At 38.6% G+C, this 26,831-nt stretch overlaps 2 protein-coding genes and 1 non-coding gene across 5 annotated transcripts; 1 reads left to right on the forward strand and 2 right to left on the reverse strand.

Moving 5' to 3' along the window:
- Positions 1 to 473: 473 nt before the first annotated feature.
- Positions 474 to 6,438, reverse strand: arsia (arylsulfatase family, member Ia). Its single transcript, XM_059516251.1, has 3 exons — positions 6,358 to 6,438; positions 5,920 to 6,221; positions 474 to 2,260 (listed from the first exon to the last, which is right to left on the reverse strand). The coding sequence occupies exons 2-3, from the start codon at positions 6,201 to 6,203 to the stop codon at positions 868 to 870; spliced, it is 1,677 nt and encodes a 558-aa protein (XP_059372234.1). The 5' UTR covers positions 6,204 to 6,221; positions 6,358 to 6,438; the 3' UTR covers positions 474 to 867.
- A 12,722-nt stretch (positions 6,439 to 19,160) lies between these two features.
- On the forward strand, positions 19,161 to 23,432 carry tcof1 (treacle ribosome biogenesis factor 1). 3 transcript variants are annotated; one of them, XM_059516252.1, is made up of 8 exons: positions 19,161 to 19,404; positions 19,932 to 19,987; positions 20,086 to 20,102; positions 21,006 to 21,067; positions 21,166 to 21,301; positions 21,370 to 22,788; positions 22,892 to 22,992; positions 23,263 to 23,432. In XM_059516252.1, the coding sequence occupies exons 1-8, from the start codon at positions 19,288 to 19,290 to the stop codon at positions 23,356 to 23,358; spliced, it is 2,004 nt and encodes a 667-aa protein (XP_059372235.1). In that variant the 5' UTR covers positions 19,161 to 19,287; the 3' UTR covers positions 23,359 to 23,432. The 3 variants fall into 3 exon arrangements, with proteins under 3 accessions (XP_059372235.1, XP_059372236.1, XP_059372237.1); XM_059516253.1 differs by having other exon boundaries at positions 21,009 to 21,067; XM_059516254.1 differs by having other exon boundaries at positions 19,323 to 19,404; positions 20,086 to 20,106; positions 21,009 to 21,067.
- A 2,821-nt stretch (positions 23,433 to 26,253) lies between these two features.
- Positions 26,254 to 26,335, reverse strand: trnas-gcu (transfer RNA serine (anticodon GCU)). The gene has a single exon. It is a non-coding gene; the product is annotated as a tRNA-Ser (tRNA).
- Between the last annotated feature and the right edge of the window lie 496 nt (positions 26,336 to 26,831).

Consider the following 26,831-nt stretch of genomic DNA (forward strand, 5'->3'; position numbering starts at 1 on the left):
GATTTACATCTTGAATAAAGTTACATTTTAACTATTTTAAGTATTAAACTATTTTTTAAAGAATTTCTATATGGTCAGTAGACAAACTAGTACAGTAAGCAACTCGATAAAATAAAGTCAAGCTGTTAAGAATCAGAAGTCTCTCCGTTTAGAGTCTGGCGCCCTCATCTGAGAGGCCCATTTCTCTGAAATACACACACTTAACAAGCAGCCCTTTATTCAGTCTCTGTGTGCAGCTATAGTGCAGTCCCAGAAGACCCATAACCAGTATTTTTTATAGGTAAACACGCGATATGCTTTGCATATGTAATATATATATATATATCAGCCTAGCAAATGCATTTGTCCAGTAGTCTAAATAAAGAAATTTCAGGTGTCGACTAGAGGGCAATCAGTCCACTGGAACTACAGTAGTCTCAGTATAAGAGAATTTGAGTCTTTTGAAAAAGTTGATTTTATTTATGCAAAACCAGAATAGGTAAAATCAGGTAGCAAACAAACATAAACAGTCATGTTCATGCTCAAAACAACATAACAGATTAATTTTATTCTTTCAGCTGATATTTATATAAATATGAGGTGCAAGCACTGTACACCAGATCAGAGAGGAAACAAAATCCATTCATTAATTCTTTCAACATTCACTGCACAGGGATTCAAGGTCACATTATCAGAAAACCGCAGGGGTCAAAATCTGCTCAAAGAAATGATGTGGATGATCAGAAACAGTGAGCAGAAACACATGCTTCAGTGAATGTGATCATGGGACTCTCCATACAAGGCAAATTCATAATCAGAGTCCCAAAAATAATAATTTGTAACTGTCAGCAGCATCTGTAATAGTCAGTTCTTGCAGGATGTGTTTGTTCAAATTCTGTTTGACATCATTCTAAAGTTAAGTCTTCTAAAAAAGGACTTCATTTTGCAGAACTTCCGCTTTTGTTTCTTGACTTTTCTCTTTCTTAGATTAAACGCCTCCCAGTTTTCTTCATCTCCTTCCCAAGGACCCCAAGCCCCTCCGTTGCGTCTTGGATCGGCTCTGGGATCTTCTGCAGGGTAGCGCACCGGAACAGCAGTCCGGTTGTAGAACGCTAAGCGGGCCAGCAGCTGCTTGACCACATCTGGCCGTCGCTCTGCGAGATCATAACGCTCATACGGATCATCGGCCACATTAAAGAGCCACAAGGATTTCTTCGCTTCTGTGTGCCGTTCCAAACTCCACCAAGATTCCGGAAAGTTTCCCAGCATCTGAGGTGGAATCCAGTCTCCATATCCAGGATTTCCGGTCAAGAGCTTCCAGTTTCCGACTCGAACTGCTGCCTGTACGGCCGTGTTCCAGATCCCATATCCATTTTTTAAAGATCCGTGCCGGGCAGCGTTGTAGAGCGGATCAATATTATGTAGGATCTCCAAACGTGGAGACTCCTTCCCACTACTAATGGTTTCCCACATATCATATCCATCAAGCCCGTTCATCCGGGAAACGTTTCCTCCTGCGAGTCCCACTAGCGTTGGGTACCAGTCGGTGATGTGAACTAGAGCTTTGCTAACTCTCTTCCTCCGTCTCAACAATGGACTATGGACGAATCCAATTCCACGGATGCCTCCTTCCCAATATGTTCCCTTTCTTCCTCGTAGAGGCCAATTGCTCCCGCCAAAAAGCGGCTGTCCGCCGTTATCTGTAGAAAAGATAATGACGCTGTTCTTATAGTAGCCATACTTTCGGAGCGCATAAGTCACGTTCCTTACCGCCTCATCTACGACCGAAACCATTCCGGAGTATTTCCGCCGAAACACATTTCCCATTTGTCGATATGGATAGATGTATTCCCTCGGCGACTGCAATGGCGTGTGCACGGCTTGGAAAGAGAGGAAAATGAAAAGAGGCTGGGATGACGGATCGTGAGCAGCGAGGATTTTTCGGACTCTTTGCGCATACAAATGGGTGGAATAACGCCCTCCCTGACCCCAAGCCACACGCTCGCCCTCGTGAAGGTCGTACCCGCAAATTCCCGGCCCATCGCAAGACTTGTAGGTGTAATAATCCACGCTGCCCGTCAGAGAGCCGAAGTACGTGTGGAATCCGCGACGGGTTGGCAGGCAGTCACGCTTGTAGAAGCCCAGGTGCCATTTGCCCACCATGTGAGTGGCATATCCCTCCTCCTGCAGCCGCTGCGGCAATGTACGGAGGTCAAAGGGCAAACAGCTGGGCTGCCGAGAGCGGATTATCGAGTGCTGGAGACCCGTATGGATTTGATATCTAAAGCGGAAAGGGAAAGGAAAATAAATGGATGAGAACTCACAAATACATTTCATCACAAGCCCAGATATGGATTGAATGATTTATTTCACACACTGTACTGCTATTCTGCCCTACAAGGGCAAAAGACCCTCGCTAGAGTGTGAAACTGAGAAAAATGACATTATAGGTAGGACAATGGAAATTTAACAATTAGATGTTTTAGTAATGAAATTATCTACAAAAAAAATTGTGAGCTCAAACTTGATTTTCATCCCCAATTTGGAAGTTATTGTACTCTGCCAATTGCATTGTCTGCAAAACATGAGAAGTCACACCAAGGCAAAAGGCAGGAACATCCATATTATCAATATTTGGTTGCTGATCACCATTTACAAAATTGTTTTAGTAACACTTGTATAAAATCCAGTGATCATGGGCTGTCTCATATAGGCTATTGCATATAGTAATGGGACTGCTTTAAGGTTGTTGTTTACCGTAACAAGCTTACTACAAGTTAAACAGGAGTGAATACCGTGGATACCAATTTATTTGCTATGCTCAATAACGTAAAAGAATGGTAGACATAGCATAATTGCTTTTATATTGACTTGTTTGCAATAGCCTAACCCAGTGGTTTACAACCTGTGGTCTGCGGCCCCTAGTGGGACGCGGTGGTATTGCAGGTGGGCCGCCAATTATTTTCTGTTCATTTCCAGTCCATTCTAGAGCTGTGCGATTAAAAGAAATCGTCATAAAATCACGATTTGAGCGTGCGCGATTTCTAAATCGCTTTATAGCACGCTTTTCCGCGGGCCTGACCTCCCGTAGTATGCTGTCCGATCCAATCAGAATGCATTGCGCCTAGCGCGAGAACAGAACAGACTGGGCATATGCCTAACTCAAGGTTCACACACTGTCTGTGATGCCCCATTTTTCCGAGCCCATGTTAATGGATCAGAGCGTTCACACTGCACACGGTAAAAGGCTAGAAATAAAAACGTGCAAAAATAATTAATGTCTAGCACATGAGCATGGAGAGAGTTGTGAGTGCACAGGACGCAGTTTAAGTGAGAGGAGACACGTTTTAAGTGCGCACACTCTCTCTGCGCAGAGCAGCGTGTATCTGAGCAAGCATGTCTGGTTATGTGACAGAGCAAAGGAAATCTGCATGTGAACAGAGAGATTCGCACTCGTGCATTATTTTAATGTGCTTTCGCGTTATATTTATGCGCTCTCGCTGCTGACCGCATACACATACTGTATACACACTGCAAACACCTGAGGCACCGCTACAATTAATGAGCTCTATGAACAATGCATGGCAAAAAAAAAGAAAAAAAAGTTCCTGTACACAGGATTTTTTTTTTTTTGCCACAAGTCTATACATTTTGAAACATCTTTACTATAGTGATAATTTTGACTTATGTCTTTTCTAGAGACGTTACAACTTTTTGATAAAGTTTTAACAGGTTTTCTTTTGGAAATATGTTTCAAATTAATCCTGAATGCATTTATGACTGTAAAAGCATATCGGTGTGTGTCACAATCACAAAATTGATCAAAGAAATCGCGATAGGTTTTTTTGGTTTTTTTTGCATATCGCACAGCACTAGTTCATTCAATAAATACAGTTAACAATCTAGCTTCTGAGTACTAAGTTATTAACCCAACAATAGCGGGGTCAGTTAATTTTTTTTAAGTGGGACGCGCAAACATATTTGTTTGGTTTTGTGAGCCGCGAGTTGAAAAAGGTTGGGAACCACTGGCCTAACCTAAAAGAACGACCTGTGATTTGATGTGAAGCCAACAAGTGGGAATAATGCTCAGAACGCTTGTGGAATAAACATCTCCAATGACTTTCATCGCCACGGAGTGATTTTATTGGGTTACAGGAAAAGGTAGGATATGGATTTAACTGCAAACTGTTATAGGCTACTGATTTTATGATTGATCATGCTAGCTACGACATTCGAGTCCACACGTGTCCAACTAGAAGTGACAGACTGGTGATTCTGTCTCACAAAAATAAAATAATATTTAAAGGATATTTACGCTTGCATATTGCTGGCTAGGTATCTAGTCTTTACCATGCTTTGTTATATGTAGCTGTTTGGTAGATCGTGATCTATCTAATTTGGTTTGTCTACACCGTAATTTAACTGCGGCAGACTTGCAGTAAAACAACAGCAGGATACCATATAACTTCAAACCGGCACTGTAACTTCATATTGACACGCGGCTAAACAAAGTCAGGATGACGTAACTCAATTTGAGCGTACCAAACAAAGTTAAAGAGCAGTAACTGGTGTTATACTGTGTTCTGCCTTGGTTTCTCCGGGGCTTTTTTCAAAGTTACGGTTGAGACGACCCATTATTTTCTCTGAAAACAACAAAATTGACTCAAGATACTTATACACATGATAAAGAATGTCTTGAAGGTCCCAAAAATATCAATACCTAATTTTCAACAAAAATCAAAGTTACGATCTTTTGCCTTTGCATGGCAATATAGACATCAGAACTGCACATAACTGAATTATTTACTTGTGCATGTTTATTTTAATCCTCTTGTGCTTTTTGTATGCCTCTCATATTCTTTTAAAGTGTACATTTACTTTCATTTTAATTAATTTATTATTTTTTTACCCGATTTTTTATCTCTTTAACCCTATTTACGCATTTACTTTGCCCTGTCTTTACTTTTCATAACTTGGACATTAGTTTATGACAGTTTTTTGTAACACTGTTTTAAAACTATGTGTATTGTGAAAAGTGTTGTACAAATACATTTGATTTGTCTTTATTAAATAAGTTATTTTGTTCTACTGTTAAATATTTATTGGCCAAAATTGTTGCTCTTTTGTCACCGTTACTTTTGTCACAAGTAACAGTGATGTCAGATTTGTGAAAGAAACACTTATTCAAGTGAGTTTTGTTCAATAATCACTCAAACTGATACACCTATTGGTCTGAAGGATAAAATGAAAAGAAAAATCATTTTCCACAAACATTCTTTGTTCAAACAGTGCTGTAAATTGTCTGTACATTATATATTCGATGATGGTGATGGTCAATCTTCCAATAATGCATAATGTTTTCCAATAACTAATACTAATAAACTAACACTGTTGTAGAGAATTACTTTTCTTTTTCTTTAAATGATCAGTAAGTAACTTAAATCAGTGTATCTCAATTATTTTCACTCCAAACGCCCTACATTGTCCATAACAATATTTCGAAGGCCCCATGACTTTTCCTGTGTGTTCCCGTTTTACTGTATAAGAAAATTTTTTTAAACATTTTTCACATACAGTTTCTGATTAAATATTTTAGAGCTCGGCATAAACTGTTTTCATAAAGTGTATAAAGTAGCCACAGGGTTATACGATTTTATTAATTTACATGACTTTTCCAGGTCTAGACAAATCACATTATTAAGTCAGCTTGAGGACCCCTAGTGGGCCCCCTCCCTTCAGTGTCTCTGACATTGTAAATTGCTTTATTATAACAATATCACCCTTACAAAACGGTACTGTGGTGTACTTTGTGATGACCATGGTGCGTTTATCTTATTTACCACTCATTTCCATATTCATGTAGCAGAGGTAAGCGTCTACATACTGTACATGGTGCAAACAGCTGACTGAAGTGAGTGATTGAGTGAGTGAGTGAGTTACCTGCCAGTGATGAACTGACTGCGTGAAGGAGTGCAGATGGGCTGGATGTAGTAGTTCTCCAGCTTGACTCCCTCCGCAGCCAGCTTGTCCAGTGTCGGGGTGTGGATGTATCTGTTGTGGTAGCCGATGTCGTTGAAGCCCTGATCATCCGTCATGATGAAAATAATGTGCGGACGCGGATGGCTCGGCTGCTCGACCTGGTTCGGACTCGTCCAGTCCTGGGACAGATAGCCCAGACTGAGCAAACTCATCACGGAGAGCGCCGTCAGAGCCGCTGCTGTCATGGCAATGCGTTTAAGCCACTGCACGTGAGGAAAAAATCATGAATGACCGTCTAAACTGCAGGTACGAGCGTAAAGTTTGGGTGAGGAGGCAGAGCGATGTATGTGCGTGCCGTGAGGGGTCTGGCTGTGTCTCAAAAACTAGTGAGCCGCCTACCTCCTAGAGCGCTTTTTTCCCCTGTGCACGTGCCCAACACTGCTGCACGCGCCTACAGTGGCCAACAACGTCTAGTGAGATTAGTTAGTACATCACGGTATTTTTGCTATTCATGCTGACAAATGCACACAGACACCCTACTGTGCACAATGCTTTTCTGATGTTGCACACCAATATTATGCTCTTTAAGTACATTGTAAAATAAACAAATAATTAAAAAAAAGAAAAGAAAAAAAATCCTGTAGACTATTTCACGGTTTTTAAAAAATGTGTTTCCCAGTACATTACCATGTTTATAGATAATATTACATTTTTAAAGTTTAACAGATTTTTTACAGCCTTTAATATAGGATAGAAACAGCCTATATTATAATGTGAATATACTAATTTACTAATTATAATTATACCAATTAATATACTGACAAAATATATGTTTTACACGTAATAATATGCACAAAGTACAATCATGGTAACAAACATAAATAAAATTTTCAAAAAAATGTAAAAAAAGGAGAGAAAAAAACAGCAATTTCAACCAAAAACCAATCAAATGTGAGGGGATTCTGGGAATGCTGATTTATATATTTTTTTAAATGTAAATTATAATGAAAATATTACATCTAAAATGTATTACTTTTTTAAAATAATGCACATACATTTGACAGAATTTTACTGTAAAATTACACTGTAGGAAAAAAGTCAGTAGACAAATGGATAATGTTTTTGAAGAAAATGAACAGAACAATTGACATTAAGGACATTTCCTTCAACCCTAAAACACAATGCGTAATTCAAAATAAAACACCTGTGAAAAATCACTATGGAAAATTCCTTATATTAACCCTATAATGCTGTATTTTTAACAACTTTTTGTAGCATGTACATGAATTGTGCCATAGATGCATTACAGATTTTCACCATATAAAATAACCATACTTTTAACCATAATAAATTATTGTAGCATTTTGTCATAGTATTTCATTATCTTTTTTATATCTTATTTTTATCTTATCTTTCATTCATTTTTTTTTTACAGCTTACTACATTTTGTCTTTGATGCCCAAAAATGCTGTACATAAAATTACTTTTTTATTGTTTTTTAGTACACGTATGACATTTCTACGTAAGCAGCTCACTAGGTTTTGACACACAGTATACAGTTCAGTTTTTTATGAAGGATTTTCTTTCAAGGATTGAGTCTACACCGCTCTTTAAGTGCAACAAGGAGACGTATTCAAGAGAGATGTCTTCTCTCGGTGTGTGATGTCTTGCCATTGTTTAAACCAATAACCCGTAAAGTAAATGCATTACACCAATGTCTTTCATCTGTGGTTTGGAGCCATTTGCAGATAACTGTTGATTTATATGATCACTTTATCATCATGGACATATTATGACCTGGCTACAGATGTATAGGAAGTACGATCATTTTTACAACCTTTTTATTAGCTCAGTAAATGGAAGACCAACTTTAGATTTGCTCTTATTCGTTTGAGCAATGTTTTTTATTAATCTCCAAACACAAGCTGAGGCCCCTAAGGATTCCTGCTATTAAAACATGCTGCAGGAGTATTTAGGGGGACCAGGGGTACAAACCGTGCTTGAACAGAGACAGCGTTTGTGCACACAAGAGCGCTTTTATTGGGACTTTGAGCGTTGTTATTATATATGAGCTGGTGCTCACTGGATTCACTGTGTGCACATCACCTGAAGCCACACACACTCCGCAGATAAGATCTGAAAGAGAAACATACGTTTCTGCTCACATCTGTGTCCATTTAGCACTGGTGTCAACATATTGTGCAATGAAGTCAACATTCTTTGTAAAAGAAATGCAAGAATGCTCCAGACCAACTATCACGTCATTTTGAGAGGAAATCAACATGTCTCATGTGTCAAATCATAAATTTTTAGCATTTTGTTCTTAATACAAAAAAGTCAAACAATTGAGAAAATGTTGTGGATGAAATACTTTTTGATTGTGGATGTTGAAGATGAAATTAGAGATCAAACTAAAGTGGTAATAAGAATCTGCACTTGAATTGACAGGACTGGTCATGAATGAGTCACTATTAAAGGAATAAATAGGTAATCCAAAAATGTATAGTTATCATTAAGTTATCATTAAGAGGTTTAAAGTTAAAAACCTCTTAATGATGGATTTGTTTCTTACAAACATGCCGCTTTTAACTTCATTGGACGTTAACAGATGGACTGGAGTGGTGTGGATTACTTGTGGATTATTGTGATGTTTTTATCAGCTGTTTGGACTCTCACTCTGACGGCACCCATTCACTGAAATTTAATTCAACTGATTAAAAGTTTAAAGTTGAACAAAAACAGTTACAGTGCAGTGCCAAAGAAATATACTTCATCAGAGTGATTAAAGTTTACTCTCTTACTTAAAATATTTGGCAGTGAAATTATCTTACATGAGCGAGTAAACATTACTTTCCCCAATAACAACAACAACAGCAAATCCACCTTAAATTTCTCTGATGTCAGTTTTACCTCAAACCTCGACATTCTGAGTTGCTGCCAAGCTGTTACTATCTTTAATGTTGACTTTGCAGAACAAATGTACACAAGCGCTTTTAGATCTCTCTATTAATATAACAACTGCTCATAAATCTACTAAATATTATGTCTGGTATTTAAAAAAAGTAGATATTTTAAAAATCTGGCCTTTATGTACAGCTTGTACAAATTCCTTTGGTCACAGTCACCTGGTCTTGTTGACTCAGTGATTGTTCTGGAATGTAGACATAACAAACCAAAGTAAATTATCACACGCAAAAATCCAATCGATTTATTCTATTTTATTTTTATTCTTTACAGGCATGTTGTGGCATGTTTTCCTTCTTCTTCTTCTTTTTTTTTAATTACCTTTATACCTATAAAACACATTCAACTTCATGTTTATAACAATAAACTGGAGACAGTATTAATATAGGTAAATCTAGAGGTAAATACGCTTTTAAAAGTATTACATATTCGAACATAGCCAGAATGTGCGTGCGTTGAGACACAATGTTGCTAATTTGTCTTTTTAACACTAAAACTGTATCTTTACACATACTAAGAAAAATCTATATCAGCACTCATAGAGACCAATTATTAACCTTTATTTATGTTAGCAGTAGTGGAGGGATGAATGATATATAATATATCACAACCTCAAGCCCTCAGTGGATAATAATAACAGATGGCCGTGTAAATTATGTACTGAGATTATACATTTATAATCTTGCAAGAGTAAATGTACTTCAGCTACTGTTATTGTCACCTCGTTAAACACATACTCTTTTGTAACTCCAAATCTAATGCATATTTTTTCCCTTTATGGCCTGAGAGAAAGTGAGAAGATGAAAGGAAATAATTAGAAGAGAAGCCAGCAGAGTCTGAGGAGATGTTGAATTTGGCATTGCGAGAGTGTTATTAAAAACCCTTCCCCTCATACTAACACTAACTCTATTTAATCATCTACCACTTCCAGGAAAACGGCACACTTTTCACTTTCAAGCTTTTAAAGGATCTCAGGTTCTCATATTTACATATAGTCTGTTCAGAGAGGACTTTTTTTTTTTAACCCTAATTTGGAAATGATTTTTATTTCCAGTTTCTGAAACATGATTGTTTGAGTCCAGTCGTTTGTTTCTGCTTTTATAATCCATATTCTCAGTATGGTTTACAGTATTACAGAGTACTGTGTGGATCGTGTCACCCTGTCCTGAAAGTGATTTTTGTGCATAAATGACTGATCACATCTGTTTTCATATAGAAGGTAAACAGCCGAGTTGTTATAGATCGAGAGGGGCCAGTAGTGAAAAGTGGGGCGACTGTTAAGCAGTTTTCAGCAGAGGGTAGTTGTCAAAGAGAGGGATGTAAGCGGTGGTCAGACCTATGAACAGCTACATTTGTGGAATGTGGGTTCGTTTTATATCCTGGGGAAACTGAATCTCGTTTTTGGATGAAACCTGAGAAAACTGTGCATACAGCACACGCTCACTCAAGCAAAGCTCAGTGAAACATCATGACTATGTTTGCAACAACATGTTAGCTGGGGTCAGCGGAGCCCCGGTGAAGGTTGTAGGCCTATTGGGCCCTGTTTGAAATTGTTTAATTTGTTTATCTGGTGTCTGAATAATTTTTGGTTTGACTGTTAAAACTACAAAGTAATTCAGTCAAGAGCAGTGAGTGATTTTCATTTTCTTGGATTAACATTACAGCAGCCAGTAGCTAAATTAGGCGCGGTCACTTTAAGAGACAAGAAACGCAGTTTTTTTCCTCAACTGTTTACTTTCACTTAAGTTTTTTCGAGCATAATTTCCAAGGTGGGTATTTTGACATATTTTGTATGTATTTGTCGGCACAAGATCAAAAATAAGCAAATTCGATGTTCAAGTGTTTTGAGACGCCTTTCTCTGCGTGAGCCCTGAACACCAGAACACCGCGTGTACTGAAGTGGGCTCTTTCACATCCTTTTGTTTGTTCAAACTGCGATTTGTATTTGTTCGTTCAGGTGCAGGAGGGACTTGGAGGAGAACTTAGCAGAAGAGAGCTCTGTTCAGTGTCGCTGTCCTGTCTCTCTCTCTTGCGCAACGAACACAGCGCGCGAGTAACCAGCTACTCTGTTCAGCTTTTCCGCGTCTTGTGTTTGGATGCTTTAATGTTTAAATCGACAAGCGGTAAGGCTTAAAAATACATGAAAAAGATAAGCTTTCATGACGATGCGCAGCAGTGGCCCGTCAACTGTCCTGAGCATCTTTTTAAGCTGGCCTCAGCCAGTCTTATATAGATATAAAATATCTATATAAGATATAAAATATCAAGGTGAAAGTCATCATAGCTCCCAACCCAAGTTTGAGAATAGATTAACAGCGATTTTTTTTTATCGCCAGATAAGAGTCTCTTAACGCCGATAACGGCCCACCACTAATATATATATACATATACATATATATATATATATATATATATATATATATATATATATATATACACACACGCACACACACAGTGCCCTTCAAACGTTTGGGATCAGTAAGATTTGTAATATTTTTAAAGAAGTTTCTTATGCTCATCAAGGCTGCATTTATTCGATAAAAAATTTAATTTTGGGAAATATTATTGCAATTTAAAATGACAGTTTTCTATTTTAATATAGAATTTATTCCTGTAAAGCGATGCTGGATTTTCAGCATCATTACTGAAGTCTTCAGTGTAACATGATCCTTCAGAAGTCATTCTAATATGCTGATATGCTTATTATCAATGTTGGAAACAGTTGTGCTGCTTAATTGTTTTGGGACCTGCGATACTTTTTTCAGGATTCTAAAAGAAGAGCAATGTTTATTCAAAATATAAATCTTGTTATTGGATATACTATTCAGAAGTTTAGGGTCAGTACATTGTTTTCTTTCTTTTTTTATTTTTATTATATATTTTTTATTATTAATACTTTTATTCAGCGAAAAATTCTGTTTTGAATATGCTGTTCTTGTAATAAACGTTCTGACCCTAAACTTCTGAATAGTAGTATATATCGTAACACAACATTTATATTGTGAATAAACACTGTCTTTTTTAACCTATTATTAATCAAAGAATCCTGAAAAAAGCATCACAGGTCCCAAAAAATATTTAGCAGCATAATAAATCAGCTGCATAAAAATTATAATAAATCAACATATTGAAATGATTTCTAGGATCATGTGACTCTGAAGACTGGAGAAATTATTGATGAAAATGCAGCACTGAGTCACAGAAATAAATTATTTTTTAAAGTATATTAAAATAGGAAGCAAAAATTTGAACCATCAATTTGAACCAAATTTTATTGTTTTTTCTGTATTTTTATTATCATATAAATACAGCCTTAATGAGCATAAAAGGCTCAGTTAAAAAACATTTAAAATCCTAGTAATCCCGAATTTTTACACATCAGTGTGTGTGTGTGTATATATATATATATATATATATATATATATAAATATATATGTGTTCTAATAATTTTACAAAAATACATGAGTTGTGTGCATGTTGTTGAAAATGGCCTAATTGTTCTTCTTTAGTGACATTAGTCATATGACATCCATAGTGGCTTCGAAAGTTCTGCGGTTCTTCTCCACACATTGTAGTCTAGACCCTCTTGGTTAGGAATATGCCATGACTGTTGAAGGCCTGTCAATAGAGAAACAACACATACCTGCAGGGGAACCAGCCAAACCCTGACCCCCTGGCAAAACCATTTACAAACTCTTTTTTTTCCTCAGATACTCATGAATGGAGCTCTGTGAACGCTAGTTACCCAGCTCCTCCTGTCAGCTGACCTGAACTGCTTACCATCACCTAGAGCTAGTGAAGAGTTTCTCCTTCATTAATCATGCAAACAGAGCCAAATGTTAGGTAATTATCAGTTTCATCATAGTCATGAATGTTTGAAACTGCTGTCGTGTTTCGGTTTTATCTGAGTTTGTTCTTCCCACCCTGAATCCTCTTTAGAGAAACATGTAAACACGAGAGGGATACGTTGCCCTAAAATAAACATATTCACACACACACCCTTTCGTACAGACTTACACACACTCACACACTCCACAGCTCAAACCATAATCCAAACACACCTGCTCACACTCATTTCACCACACATGCAAGTTTAGATGTCTGGATTTGATTGGTCTTGATTGGTTGGAGCCGGGTGTTGGAGCAGCGGTCGTTTGTGGTTTTACACTTACACAGAGATGTTTGACTCACTGACTCTGCTGTTTTTGAAATCAGATGAGGATCCTGACCCCAGTGAACTGCTCAGGTAACATGTTCAAGACAGACCATAATATCTACATTGGTTGTGATGTGTCTCAGACCTATCAAAACACACGCTAGTACTTCTTGGTCACTTAATATATTAAATAATATCAAATTGCATACAATTAAATTACATAATTTTCTTACAAGCCTTTAACAGGTTATGTCAAGTAATGGCCTAGTAGTTAGTGGATTTATCTCTAAAGTATGTTCCTGTGTATCAGTGGTAAAGCATTGGGTTTGATTCCCAGGGAGCACACATACAGGTAAAAAAAAAAAAATGAAATTTATAGCCTGAATGCACTGTAAGTCGCTTTTGATAAAAGCATCTGCTAAATGTAATATGGTTTTAATTTAATTAGATCGTTAGGAGCAAATGGTAGGTGAGAATCTAGGACTTAGAAACAGTTCAATAGGTCTTAGATGAAGGCTGATGTTAGTTTTCGTTGCGGGAATGTCAGAGATTGCAAACCAGTAGAGGGGGAAAGTAACGAATTACATTTACTCGCAATACTGTAATTGAGTATTTTTTTTGTGTAAATCTGTAATTTTAATTTGCTTTAAGTATTGTACTTTGTTACATTTTAAATCATATCCGTTACTGGGTAAAAACATAACTAAAATAAAGTGAAAAAAAGTGACGTGACATACAGCCAAGTATGGTGACCCATACTCGGAATTTGTGCTCTGCTTTTAACCCTTCCAAAGTGCACACACACAGCAGTGAACACACACACACCGTGAACACACACCTGGAGCAGTGGGCAGCCATTTATGCTGCGGCGCCCGGGGAGCAGTTGGAGGTTCGGTGCCTTGCTCAAGGGCACCTCAGTCATGGTATTGATGGTGGAGAGAGCACTGTACATGCACTCCCACCACCTACAATTCCTCATGGCCCAATACTCAAACTCACAACCCTTCGATTGAGAGTCCGACTCTCTAACCATTAGGCCACGACTTCCGAATAATGACAGAAATAATGCAATGGGGGAAAACATTGCGGCCAGGAAGCTTAATGCACTGATTGATTGATGAGCGGGAGAACATAATGCGCTACCTTACAAGAAAGAAAGATGGAGACGGACAAGGAAGACACGAATGATGTAGACCAAGGTGACAGTGAAATTCTGTCGGATTCTTCTGAAACAAACACCTGGCCATATATAAGTAACCAGTTTGATTTTAAGTGAAAGTAAGGTGCACTATGTGCATTGTTTAAGACAGCTTTCAGTTCAATAAAATAAAAAACAAATTTTTTTATTTTTATTCAACTAAAGTGGGCATGCTGTGATCTGTACTGTATTATTTTTACTGTAACTGACAGATTACGGAGGAAAAAAAAAACAAAAAAACGGGAGTGGGAGTGGGAGTGGGAGGGAACGGGAGTCATTCTTCCGGGATTGGGACAGGATGGGATTTTCCCCTAGTTTTTGGTGTGATTGGGACGGGATGGGATTTTTTTTTGCAGGAGTGGGATAGGAGAGATTTGAAAATACACTCCCGTGTCACCCTGTACAATCACACCTTGTCTCCTGGATGGTATGTAAGCGTAGAGACATGCCAGGCATCTGCGAAGGTCTTATGTCTCCACACTGCACGGTGGAGGTGGACATGAGATGAGTCCCACACACTCTCACTTAGAACCAGTAATCTACAGCTGGAACCTCTGATGGCTCTCCTGTCCGAGTATGTATTGAAAGTGTGTGAGGCTAGTGGGTTTCTGTCGGAGGGAGTTCTGTGAATACTCTCCAAGGAAGGAAGCGGCTCCAGCACTATTGATCTTCTCGGCAATATGCCTGGATGTAAAGTCCAAGTTCCTGGATCTTCCGCTCAGTCTCTCCATTCGTCTGTGGATGGTAGCCAGAGGACAGGCTCACCGTGACCCCTAGCAGAAGGAAGAAGGCTTTCCACACATGGTAGATAAATTGAGGGCCCCAGTCAGAGACCATATCTTCTGGTATCCCAAAGTTCCTGAAGACATGGGTGAAGAGTTGTTTAGCAGTTTCTAGGGCAGTTGGCAACCCATGGAGGGGAATTAACTTGCAGGTTTTTGAGAAATAAACTACTGCTACTAGGATACGTGTAACCATCTGATTCTAGTAAATTGGTCACAAAATTAATTCCCATGTGTGACCAGGGCCAGTGAGGAATGGGTAGGGGTATGTGCTGGCCCACAGGAAGGTGACGAGGAGTCGAAGACATGTTATAGACTGAGCAACTACAGACATACTGGTTGACATCATGGGACATACTGGACCAACAGTACTGAGCTTGGAGGAGCGAGATGGTCCGTTGGCGGCCTGGATGTCCAGAGCCCAGTACATTATGAACTGGTTCCAGAGGGGACTGCGACTGGCACATGGGAATTAAATTTCTACCTCCCTGGGCTCCCAGCGGAACAGGTTCAGTCTGAGGGGTGGCTCTGATATCTTCGATGTTCCAAAGGATGGGGCTTACAATGAGTGCTGGAGGGAGAATCGGCTTGGATCTGATGGAGTATCGAGGGAAAGTAGGCGAGACAGGGCATCAGCTTTACAGTTGCAATTTCCTGGACAGTAGGTAATGATGAAATTAAACAGAGTGGAAAAACAGAGCCCAGCGGGTTTGAAAAGTATGATGAAAGTGAAAGGATGGTTAGCTCCCTCCAGCCAATGCCACCACTTCTCTAGGGTTAGTTTAATGGCCAACAGCTCCCTGTTATCGATATAAACTATGCTATGCTGGGTTCAGTTTTTTGGAATTATGTGCATGGCTGGAGGCTCACCGAATTACTGGGAAAGCACTACCACAAACAGTACATGGAGGATCAGGATGATGAAGGACAGGAGCCATGATGAACACAGTATCGAGCTCTTTGAAGGCTTTGTGGGCGCTGGAGTTCCAGGAAAGGGACTTGGACTTTCCTCGAAGCATGGTGGTTAATGGGGCAGTATGCAGGATGAATTCCTTGAAGCGCCGATAGAAATGAGCAAATCTTAGAAATCTTTGAATCGCCTTTACAGATTGAGGAATGAGCCACTCTGTGATGGCTGTCACATTCCCATGGTCCTAAATTCCCTCCTGGCCTATGCAATTCCCTATTTGGCAATGGTCGGCCAGGTTCCAGGAGTAGAGGAGTATAGCATTGATGCAGACAATCACAAAGTTGTTGAGGAACTCCTGGAACACCTCATTCATAAATACCTGGAAGACAGGTGGGGCACCGGCAAGGCCATATGGAATGACAAGGTACTCATAGTGGATGGAAGGGCTAATGAAAGCCTTCTTCCATTCATCATTTTCCCGGATACAAATGAGGCTATACGCGCTCCACAGGTCCAGCTTGGAGAAGATGTGGGCCCAACAGATTTCCTCGAGAGCAGCTGGGACCAGGTGAAGTGGATAAGGGAGTTTGACCGTCTGGGAATTCAGAGCTCAATAATCAATACAGGGCCACAAGCCCCCGTCCTTCTTAGCTGGTGAGCTGGACGGCTGGATGAATCCTTAGTGAAAAGCCTCCTTGATTTACTCCTCCATTGCCTTGCGCTCCGGGATAGTAAGTGGTTAAACTCTACCCTTGGGGAGTTTACCTCCAGGCAGAAAGCTGATGAGGTGGTAGATGGGTGGCTGCCTGCTTACTGAAGACATCTTTAAATGCCACATAATCAGATGGGATGGAGGGAGTCACACTTGGCTCTGGACTGGATGCAATCTGGAGGCTTGTGAAGTGGAAGCGCAGTGAGGCAGTGTTGATGGCAGAATTTGCTCCAGCATATAACCTCACAGGAGTCCCATCTGATCTCTGGAGAATGGAGGATGTGCCAAAGGTATCCCAGGATAATGTCCACTGTGGGTCCTTCCAGTACCAGAAAGGGGATTTCCTCTTCATGACAGTTACAGATCTTGAGTTTCAATGGAGGAGCCTTAGTTCACACACCCACGTCCTTTCGGTTTTCTTGGATTGATTAGACTCTAAGCTCTTGGGCTTGACGGCAGTGAAGCAGCTGAAGACTGCTCAGGAGGTCTTTCGATAAAGTTGCAGAGGAGCCTGAGTCAACAAGGGCTGAGATTGTAACGGAATGGGCTGGAGTGAATAGTTGCACTGAAAGGGTGGAAATTACTGGGTCAAACTGAATGGTACTTACCGCAGGACATGGGGGTCTAATGGGGCAGGCCCTAATGTAATGATCTGTATGGCACAATAGGGGCAGAATCCAGCCACAAGTCTGCGAGCATGTTTCTCAGGAGAAAGCCAGGTGGAATCCACTTGCAAATGTTCTGGTACTGGGGAACCACTGGCAGGGGAGACAGACTGGTGAGCTGCTTAGGTGGTGTGGCTGGCTGACAAGTGTTGGGAAATTCGATTGACTTTTTGCATTAAGCTTTCCAATCCAACGTAACCATCATATTATATATATATATATATATATATATATTATATATCACCATCTGAGCATGGATACGGGGATCCAGCACTTGCCTGTACGCACTGAGAAGAGTTACCTTATTCCATCCAATAATCGACTCCATAGTTCAAAACTGCCAGGTGTTGTTGTTGGTGGAAGACACACCCTGACCCATTTGCAGTAGCTGGTCTGACACAGAGAGCTCTTCTGTAGCTGAGCCAAACACCTCCATGAAATGGTTTTTGAAAGCCTCATAGGAATGAATTTTGACACTGTTGGCGTTCCATATTGCCTTTGCCCATAACAATACACAGCACGAAAGGAGTGAAATTAGAAATGCTACCTTGGTGCGCTCTGTAGTGAACTTCTGCGGCTGCATCTCAGTATATAATGCCACTTGAAGGAGGAAGCCGCCACATTCAGCTGATTCCCCTGCATAGGAAGCAGGCATAGCCATGGGACTGGCAGAGGCAGATTGAGGGTTGGGAGATGGCCTGAGAGAGGACCAAAGAGTGTTGACCAGCACCTTCAGAATATAAGCATAGAATTGTCAGTGTTGGTCCGGTCTTCTGTTATAATTCGGGGAACAAACAATAGGTAAGTGAAATGACAGGATGATTTATTAAAAGGTTTGGAGGCAGATCGTTAGGTGCAAATGGCAGGTGAGAATCTAGGACTTAGAAACAGTTGAATAGGTCTTAGCTGAATGTTGATGACCGTTTTAATTTCAAAATCATCAGAGATCAGGAACCAGGAACTAAGGAGCACAACATAGGAGAGTCGCAGGAGGATTGTTGGGAGTCCAAAAGGTTGGTATACAGAGGTAAGTGCCCACTGAGTCTAGGCACAGTTCAGATTAGTGAACAGTAGACCAGATGATCACAAACTGTTGTGAGAGTGGTTATGTAGTTGACTTGATTGGTGAGTGCAGGTGCGGATGATCAGTAATCAGTTGACAGGGAGTCGAAACATATATAATTTACATAAATTACATAATTTATATTATATCTAAATATATTTAATATATACCAATATAACATATTTTTCTTAAATACATACATGCATGTGTGTGTATTTATATATAGAAAATAAAGTACACACACATATGTAAAAAAAAAACTTTAATTTTGGATGTGATTAAGATTAATTTTTTGACAGCAATAATAATAATAATAATAATAAATATATATATATATATATATATATATATATATATATTGCATAAAGTATGTGTGTATTTATTTATTCATTAAATTTTATCATATTTTACTACAATAAATGCCCTTATAATATATTTTTCTATATTAATAATTCTATATTAATAAATATTTCCAGTGTTCATAGTGTAATGTAAAATTGCACTAGGACCTGTAAGAAGAGAAAAACTTAAATAATAGGGAAAATGGCAATGAGAATTATATTTTAATACTGTAAACCTGAGGTAGAACTGAACTATTTACACGCTTTCTCTCTCTCTGTCTCTCTCTCTCTCTCTCTCTCTCTTTCTGTCTCTCTATATATACGTACAGTATAAAAATGTCTCATACGCTACAGAAACTGATCGCACCTTAAAGAACTACATTTCCCATGATGCAGTGCGACTAGTGCAGAGTTCAGGGGTCAAAGTGAAGGAAAACGCGTGTCGCTGCTACGCGATTGTAGCGGAAATAGAAACATGCAGCAAAGTTTTTCCTAAGTTTCGCGCCCACCCTTTTTTAAAGTCATCCTCATCCCAAACATGAACTCAAATATTACAGACGCCTCGCAGGACGAGCTGATCAAGTTAATATATCACCATTTAAAGGACAGCGGCTACAAGAAAGCAGCCAACGTGCTGAGAAAGCACGCGCCCCAGGTGCAGATATGTAACGTTATATTCATGTGTGTTCGAGAGAAAGCATGCTTGTAGATCAAGAGATTGTATTATTCCATGCTTTTTAAAATGTCTAGAGAATTCAAAATAAAGCATTTCAACGCTTGCATTAGAGCAGTCGAACTAATCTAATGCATTTACCAATACAAACTTATTTGGTGTTTATCACTCCATAGCACACTGAAATCACTGCCTATCAGTGACAACACTAACGTTACAAGATGTCTATAAACCATAATGCATTACTTAAAGCTGTATTCATACCTCTGTAGTTAGCACTAACTGCATGTATGCGTTATATAGGACTTGAATGAAAGAAACAAGCATGTTTTTAAACTCGTGCATGTAGTGCAAATGAACTTTGTCCTGTGGTTACTGATTTTAGTGCACGGATAAAACTGTGCAACAGTTCACAGTGCTTTATTTGTTCTATTAAAGTTGATGACAGACTAGCTCTGTATTGTCTGAATGCAGGTAATGCTTGTATTAAATATGGCCTTTAATTACAGGTTGAAACTGAAGAAGTGAAAGCATCCTTAAGCGAGATCTTTAAGAAGTGGGCAAGGTAAGGCGGTGCATGTGTGTCTCGTGTTGTAGGCTTCATTGAAATGGTTTCAAACTAATTTCTCGTTTTTCTTCCTTTTAACAATGTGATGCGTTCAGCTCAGATGATGGAGATGGTATGTACATCAGAGACTTTACTAAATATTATTTATCACAGCCCCACCTGCTGGTAAACGAGTAGTTCATTTCAGTGTTTATATTGTCTTATGTGTGTTTGAGCAGTGTTTTTCTGACATTTATCTGGAGCTGCCACGAGTCTGACAACCTAACTTAAAGTTTGTGTATCAATTTACTCATCCAAGATGTTTCTTCGTGGAAACAGATTTGGCATTACATCACTTGCTCACCAATGAATTCCTTGCGGTGAATGGGTGCCGTCAGAATGAGTCCAAACAGCTGATAAAACATCACAATAATCCACAAGTCTCCAGACCGTCAAAATTTGTGAAATGTAAAGCTGCTTTATAAGAAACAAATCCATTATTGAGACGTTTTTGACTTCCAACCATCGCCTCTCCAGTGAAAAAGTAATCTTGCCTGAATCAGGAGAGAAATATGCTCAGATCAAGTACTTTTGACAGTGAAAACAGTTTAAAACTGTTAATATGTAGGGGATTTTTGATGCGAGGAAAACAGGAAATTTACTTTTTTTTTAAATGGAGGAAGCACTGTTAGGGATTATGGATTCATGTTTTTGCTAGAAGTGACGGTTTGAGGTTAAAAACCTCTTGATGGATTTGTTTTAAGTTGTAAAGACATTTAATGACATAATACTACATTTCACCAAATCTGTTCTGATGAAGAATCAAACTCATCTATATCTTGGATCGCCTGAGGTTGAATACATTTTAAATGCATTTTAATTTCTGGTAGAAATCTTCTTTTAAATAGGAAGAATTTGAAGCTTTATTTTAGACATTTTTTTTTTAGTAGAGTTGTGATCGAGCTGAACTATGATACTAACCCTCAGTTTCTTTAAGTTCTTTATATTTTTGGTTGTTTGTTTTGTGTATGGAAAGTAGTTGGTCCAAAAAAGTCTGTGAGCAGCAAGACGACTTCAGGATTGGCCAAAAAATCAACGGTATTTGATTTAAAACTGACCAAAATATTTGACCCAAATTTAACTGAGCCACCATTCAAAAGTCCCCTGACATATTCGTGACTTGCTCCACTCCACAGAAACAGAAGAAAAAAGAAACCGTGACAAAACCAAGGGAAAGAAAAAAGTCGGTGCCTCCTTTGGCAGGGCACGATTCTGATTCAGACTCGAGTTTAGATGTGGAGAAGTGGAGGAAAATGGTTTCTCAGTTATCAGGTGAGATTTACATGAGATTAATACAGAAACGTGAACTATGATTATTGAAGTTTGTCTGTTGTAACCAGATGCTGATCGAGTGAAGATGGATGTTCTCTCGATCTTGGAAGAATCTCCGGTCTCATCTGCAAAGTCTTCAGCAAAGGGAAGGACGACAAAGAAGCCGGCAAGAGCTAAAAAAGAGGCAAACCCAGCCAAGAAGGGAAAGAGCAGTACACCAGCAAAGAAATCGACTTCCAAACCTGACGACATTCCCGTAACAACTGACACAGCTGAGACTCCTTCAAAAAAGTCAAAAGACAAAGATTCTGTAGCTATTTCTGAATCTCATGAAGTTAAGACACCATCCAAAAAGGGTGGGAATAAGACAAATAGTAGTATCTCAGGTCTTGATGTGGTTAAGACCCCTAAAAGAACAAAGGCTAAAGCCACAAACTCGTATGATAAACCAGAAGCACACCATGAAATGAATGGACTCTTAGAAACTAGCAAAATAGCCTCTCCGTTGACCAGGACTAAAGAGCTTGGTGTAACAGATTCAGAAGCCAATACGACTCCTAAAAGAGTTCACTTTATAAAAGATAATAGTTTTTCAGAGCAAGCTGAGACCAGTGTTTGGAAAGATATTGGTACCTCAGAAACAAGCAGCATTGAAAATCCGTCTAAAAAGGCTAAAAAGAAGAAAAGCCAATCTGAAACCAGTAATGTTGAAACTGACAATAGTACCTTAAATATGAAAGCTGCTAGCAAGCTGCTAGAAACTGACGCTACGATGGACGCTACCTCTGACCAATCAGAGACGCCATCAAAAAAAGTGAAAAACAAGAAGCCCGTTCCTGATGAGACTCCTTCAAAGAAGGTTAAAGCTAAGAAAACGCAAGGCCCTCTTGAGATTGACCAAGAAATGACATCTGAGAAACCAGATGCTTCTCTAGAATTCTCTTCATCTAAAAAAAACAAACTTAAGGCAAGTAAAAGCCATTCAGAAACAGTTGAGCCTGAAACACCATCAAAAAAAGCTAAAGCCAAGAAAGTTAAAAGCACCGAAGAACCTGCCGAGGAGGAAACGACCGGTAAGAAACCCAAAACAGCTGCATCGGATGCTGATCTCCCGCGTTCTGACTCCACAAACAGCTCTTCGACGAAAAGAAGAAGCAAGGCTGCTGATGTTGTGGAGCTCCAGAATGATGCTCCTTCAGAAACGCTCTTAAAAAGCAGTAAATCTCAAGCGAAGACTGTAGATGGTGATGGTTTGGGAAATGAGGAAACCTGTAGTCACGCTCTAAAAACACCTTCTAAAAAAAGAAAACACAAAAGGGAAGAAGTGTGTGATGTCCCAGCACCGGAGGAGGCCACGCCTGAGCCCAAGAAGCCCAAGAAAGACAAAGAGAAGAAGAAAAGCAAGGAGAGTGAAAACACAGATGCTCTTCAACCACCAGAAGAAGAAGAAGCCTCCGTTCCTGTAGAAACGAGTCAGAAGAAAAAGAGTGAGTCATTAAATACATGTATATCCTGGCTTGTGGCTTTATTTTACTGCTTCTTTCAGTTTTTGTTTGCTTGTGTTCCCTGGCACATTGAAATGATGTACAGAGAAGAAGAAAAAGAAGGAGAGAGAGGAAGAAACCGAGGAGATGATCCCTGATGATCCTCCTGTATCTGCTCCAGATGAGGAGGAGGTTGTGCACAGAAAGGTAAAGTTTGTGAATGAATTTCATGATTGAAATGGCACACAGTTTCTAAAAGAAAGTTATCAGGTTTTCCTCCTTTAAAAAGTCATGGAGATCAGTTTTAAGTGAAGTGTTGCTAAAATGGCTCATTGTGTTTCTTATAAATGGTCTTTACTTGGTCTTAAAAAGTCTTTCTCTTTATAAAAACCCGACGGAAACCCTTTATAATAATACAACTGATTTAGATCAATTGTTCTGTAAGTAAATTACTTATACTGCTCTTTTATTGTCCAGAAAAAGAAGTCTTCAAAAGAGAAACGGCTCAGTAGTGATGAAACTCATGGACTCGACAGCACAGAACAACAGACTTCAGTTCACAATCTCGGCTGAAATCAGTATTTAACCTGAATGCATGCTCCGTCCTTATTGTATGGATCATGTTTGTTCATATGTATGTAAGTCAGTGTTTTTATGTTTTGTATTTTTATGGGAAGGTACGTTTTGAGAAATATTTAGTATTGTTTTTTTTTGTGTCTTTTTCTATTTTTGATAACTGGATTTCCTGTGATTAAGATGAATTTTATGCCTTTTGTATTCTTTTAAAATCTTTTTTTTTATATAAATCAAGAGATCCAAGAAAAAAAACAAAACATTGTTTTATTTTCATTTTGGTCATATGATAGGTTTTCTTAAATGTTTTATTAAAAGAGTAAAATGGCTTAAGATCAAGTATTTAATTCCATAAATGTGTTAAAATCTATGGCCATTAAGAAAAAAAAAGTCAGGTTGTATATGTCATTTTTGATTCAAAATACACATCAGATGGTTTAAATTACAACTGTCTCCTCTCATTCTTGACACAGAAATGCACGTCAGATATAAATACATATGTTGGCATATTTCCTAGAATTAAAACAAAATATACTTTTGGGTGAAAAATATATTGCATTTATTTTATAAATTGCCAATGAATCAGAAAAGATAAAAAAGTAACAGCCACTGACCATTATTTCTTGCTTGATTTGCTACAGACTGTACCAGAGACATAAATTTAAATTGAGTAATTTTTTTCTTCATTTTCCCAGAATATACTGTAATTTGTGAAATACAACCCGAATTCCGGAAAAGTTGGGACGTTTTTTACATTTTAATAAAATGAAAACTAAAGGAATTTCAAATCACATGAGCCAATATTTTATTCACAATAGAACATAGATAACGTAGCAAATGTTTAAACTGAGAAATTTTACACTTTTATCCACTTAATTAGCTCATTTAAAATTTAATGCCTGCTACAGGTCTCAAAAAAGTTGGCACGGGGGCAACAAATGGCTAAAAAAAGCAAGCAGTTTTGAAAAGATTCAGCTGGGAGAACATCTAGTGATTAATTAAGTTAATTGATATCAGGTCTGTAACATGATTAGCTATAAAAGCTTTGTCTTAGAGAAGCAGAGGCTCTCAGAAGTAAAGATGGGCAGAGGCTCTCCAATCTGTGAAAGACTGCGTAAAAAAATTGTGGAAAACTTTAAAAACAATGTTCCTCAACGTCAAATTGCAAAGGCTTTGCAAATCTAATCATCTACAGTGCATAACATCATCAAAAGATTCAGAGAAACTGGAGAAATCTTTGTGCGTAAGGGACAAGGCCGGAGACCTTTATTGGATGCCCGTGGTCTTCGGGCTCTCAGACGTCACTGCATCACTCATCGGCATGATTGTGTCAATGACATTACTAAATGGGCCCAGGAATACTTTCAGAAACCACTGTCGGTAAACACAATCCGCCGTGCCATCAGCAGATGCCAACTAAAGCTCTATCATTCAAAAAGGAAGCCATATGTGAACATGGTCCAGAAGCGCCGTCGTGTCCTGTGGGCCAAGGCTCATTTAAAATGGACTATTTCAAATTGGAAAAGTGTTTTATGGTCAGACGAGTCCAAATTTGACATTCTTGTTGGAAATCACGGACGCCGTGTCCTCCGGGCTAAAGAGGAGTGAGAGCTTCCAGCATGTTATCAGCATTCAGTTGAAAAGCCAGCATCTCTGATGGTATGGGGGTGCATAAGTGCATACGGTATGGGCAGCTTGCATGTTTTGAAAGGCTCTGTGAATGCTAAAAGGTATATAAAGGTTTTAGAGCAACATATGCTTCCCTCCAAACAACGTCTATTTCAGGGAAGGCCTTGTTTATTTCAGCAGGAAAATGCAAAACCACATACTGCAGCTATAACAACAGCATGGCTTCGTCGTAGAAGAGTCCGGGTGCTAACCTGGCCTGCCTGCAGTCCAGATCTTTCACCTATAGAGAACATTTGGCGCATCATTAAACGAAAAATACGTCAAAGATGACCACAAACTCTTCAGCAGCTGGAAATCTATATAAGGCAAGAATGGGACCAAATTCCAACAGCAAAACTCCAGCAACTCATAGCCTCAATGCCCAGACGTCTTCAAACTGTTTTGAAAAGAAAAGGAGATGCTACACCATGGTAAACATGCCCCGTCCCAACTATTTTGAGACCTGTAGCAGAAATCAAAATTGAAATGAGCTCATTTTGTGCATAAAATTGTAAACTTTCTCAGTTTAAACATTTGCTATGTTATCTATGTTCTATTGTGAATAAAATATTGGCTCATGTGATTTGAAAGTCTTTTAGTTTTCATTTTATTAAAATTTAAAAAACGTCCCAACTTTTCCGGAATTCGGGTTGTACTTTAATGATGCCTTTTAGATTGAAATAAAAGAAAACATCCCAAATACACATTTTAGTGCTTATTTTATTACACTATTTCCATCTTCAAGATGTTATACAAAACTTTTTAAGAATATGTTACGCATTTACTGCGTCATAAATCTACACCATCATTTACATACACCAAACTTTGTAGGAAAATTTGTTTACATCATATATCACTCACTTTAAATAAAATGTTATTTCTAAAAACGTTAAACTACATAAAAAACATTAAAACTAAAATCTGTCTACAAAATGACATTATTCAATATTACGAAATCTGTTCTGGAAATGTATGCAAATCAATGCATATTTAATTTTGAAATGCCTCTTTTTATATATATCTAACAATGACGTACTGTATTAGAAAACGATTCACAATGTGTTTTATTGTACTGGGGTTATTAACTGTATTAAATTAAAAGGTAATATATATTATTTACATTTTTGTGACACCTGTGGTGTCTTGCCATAATAAACAGAAGTGTTAAAGTAGATTAACACTAAATAGATGCTAAATGTTTTTCAAGACGGAAAGAAAATCACGAACCGACGAGGATGGGATTCGAACCCACGCGTGCAGAGCACAATGGATTAGCAGTCCATCGCCTTAACCACTCGGCCACCTCGTCGCGGCACCCCAAGGTCGCCTGGAAAAAATTTGGGTTGAGAGCGAGTCCATAATAGAACGTAATTATGTTTAATTCTATAAAAACAACACTGTATTTGTACCGTTACGTCTCTATACTTATACATTGGCACTGAATAATTATAAAGTAACAGTATTTCTGTGTATGTACAAGCGTAATGTCCACCAGGTGGCGGTGTTGCCTTATTCCTTATAGACGATGCCTGCTGTAGGATGTTCAAGTCTTCTTTTTTTGGCAGAAGAGTTCTGAAAGAATGTTTCCTCATTACACAAGAGAAAACTGACAGCGGAAGCCTGACTTCAGACGAGATCCCAATTTAAAAGCGGTCATATGATGCGATTTCAATGTTTCCTTTCTCTTTTGGAGTGTTACAAGCTCTTCATAAAGAAGATCTGTAAAGTTGCAAAGACTAAAGTCTCAAATCCAAAGAGATATTTTTTTATCAAAGTTAAGACTCTGCCATACCCCCCTAAAACAA

The sequence above is a fragment of the Carassius carassius genome, chromosome 29 (assembly GCF_963082965.1).
Source record: "Carassius carassius chromosome 29, fCarCar2.1, whole genome shotgun sequence".
Taxonomy (NCBI): Eukaryota; Metazoa; Chordata; class Actinopteri; order Cypriniformes; family Cyprinidae; genus Carassius; species Carassius carassius.

Excerpts from the sequence above, each read along its gene's own strand:
- arsia (XM_059516251.1), bottom strand. The coding sequence starts at position 6,203 with ATGACAGCAGCGGCTCTGACGGCGCTCTCCGTGATGAGTTTGCTCAGT. Across the intron at positions 2,261-5,919 it reads AGTCAGTTCATCACTGGCAG|ATATCAAATCCATACGGGTC; the intron begins GTAACTCACTCA and ends TTTCCGCTTTAG.
- tcof1 (XM_059516252.1), top strand. The coding sequence starts at position 19,288 with ATGAACTCAAATATTACAGACGCCTCGCAGGACGAGCTGATCAAGTTA. Across the intron at positions 21,068-21,165 it reads GATTGGCCAAAAAATCAACG|AAACAGAAGAAAAAAGAAAC; the intron begins GTATTTGATTTA and ends TCCACTCCACAG. Across the intron at positions 22,789-22,891 it reads AACGAGTCAGAAGAAAAAGA|AGAAGAAGAAAAAGAAGGAG; the intron begins GTGAGTCATTAA and ends AATGATGTACAG.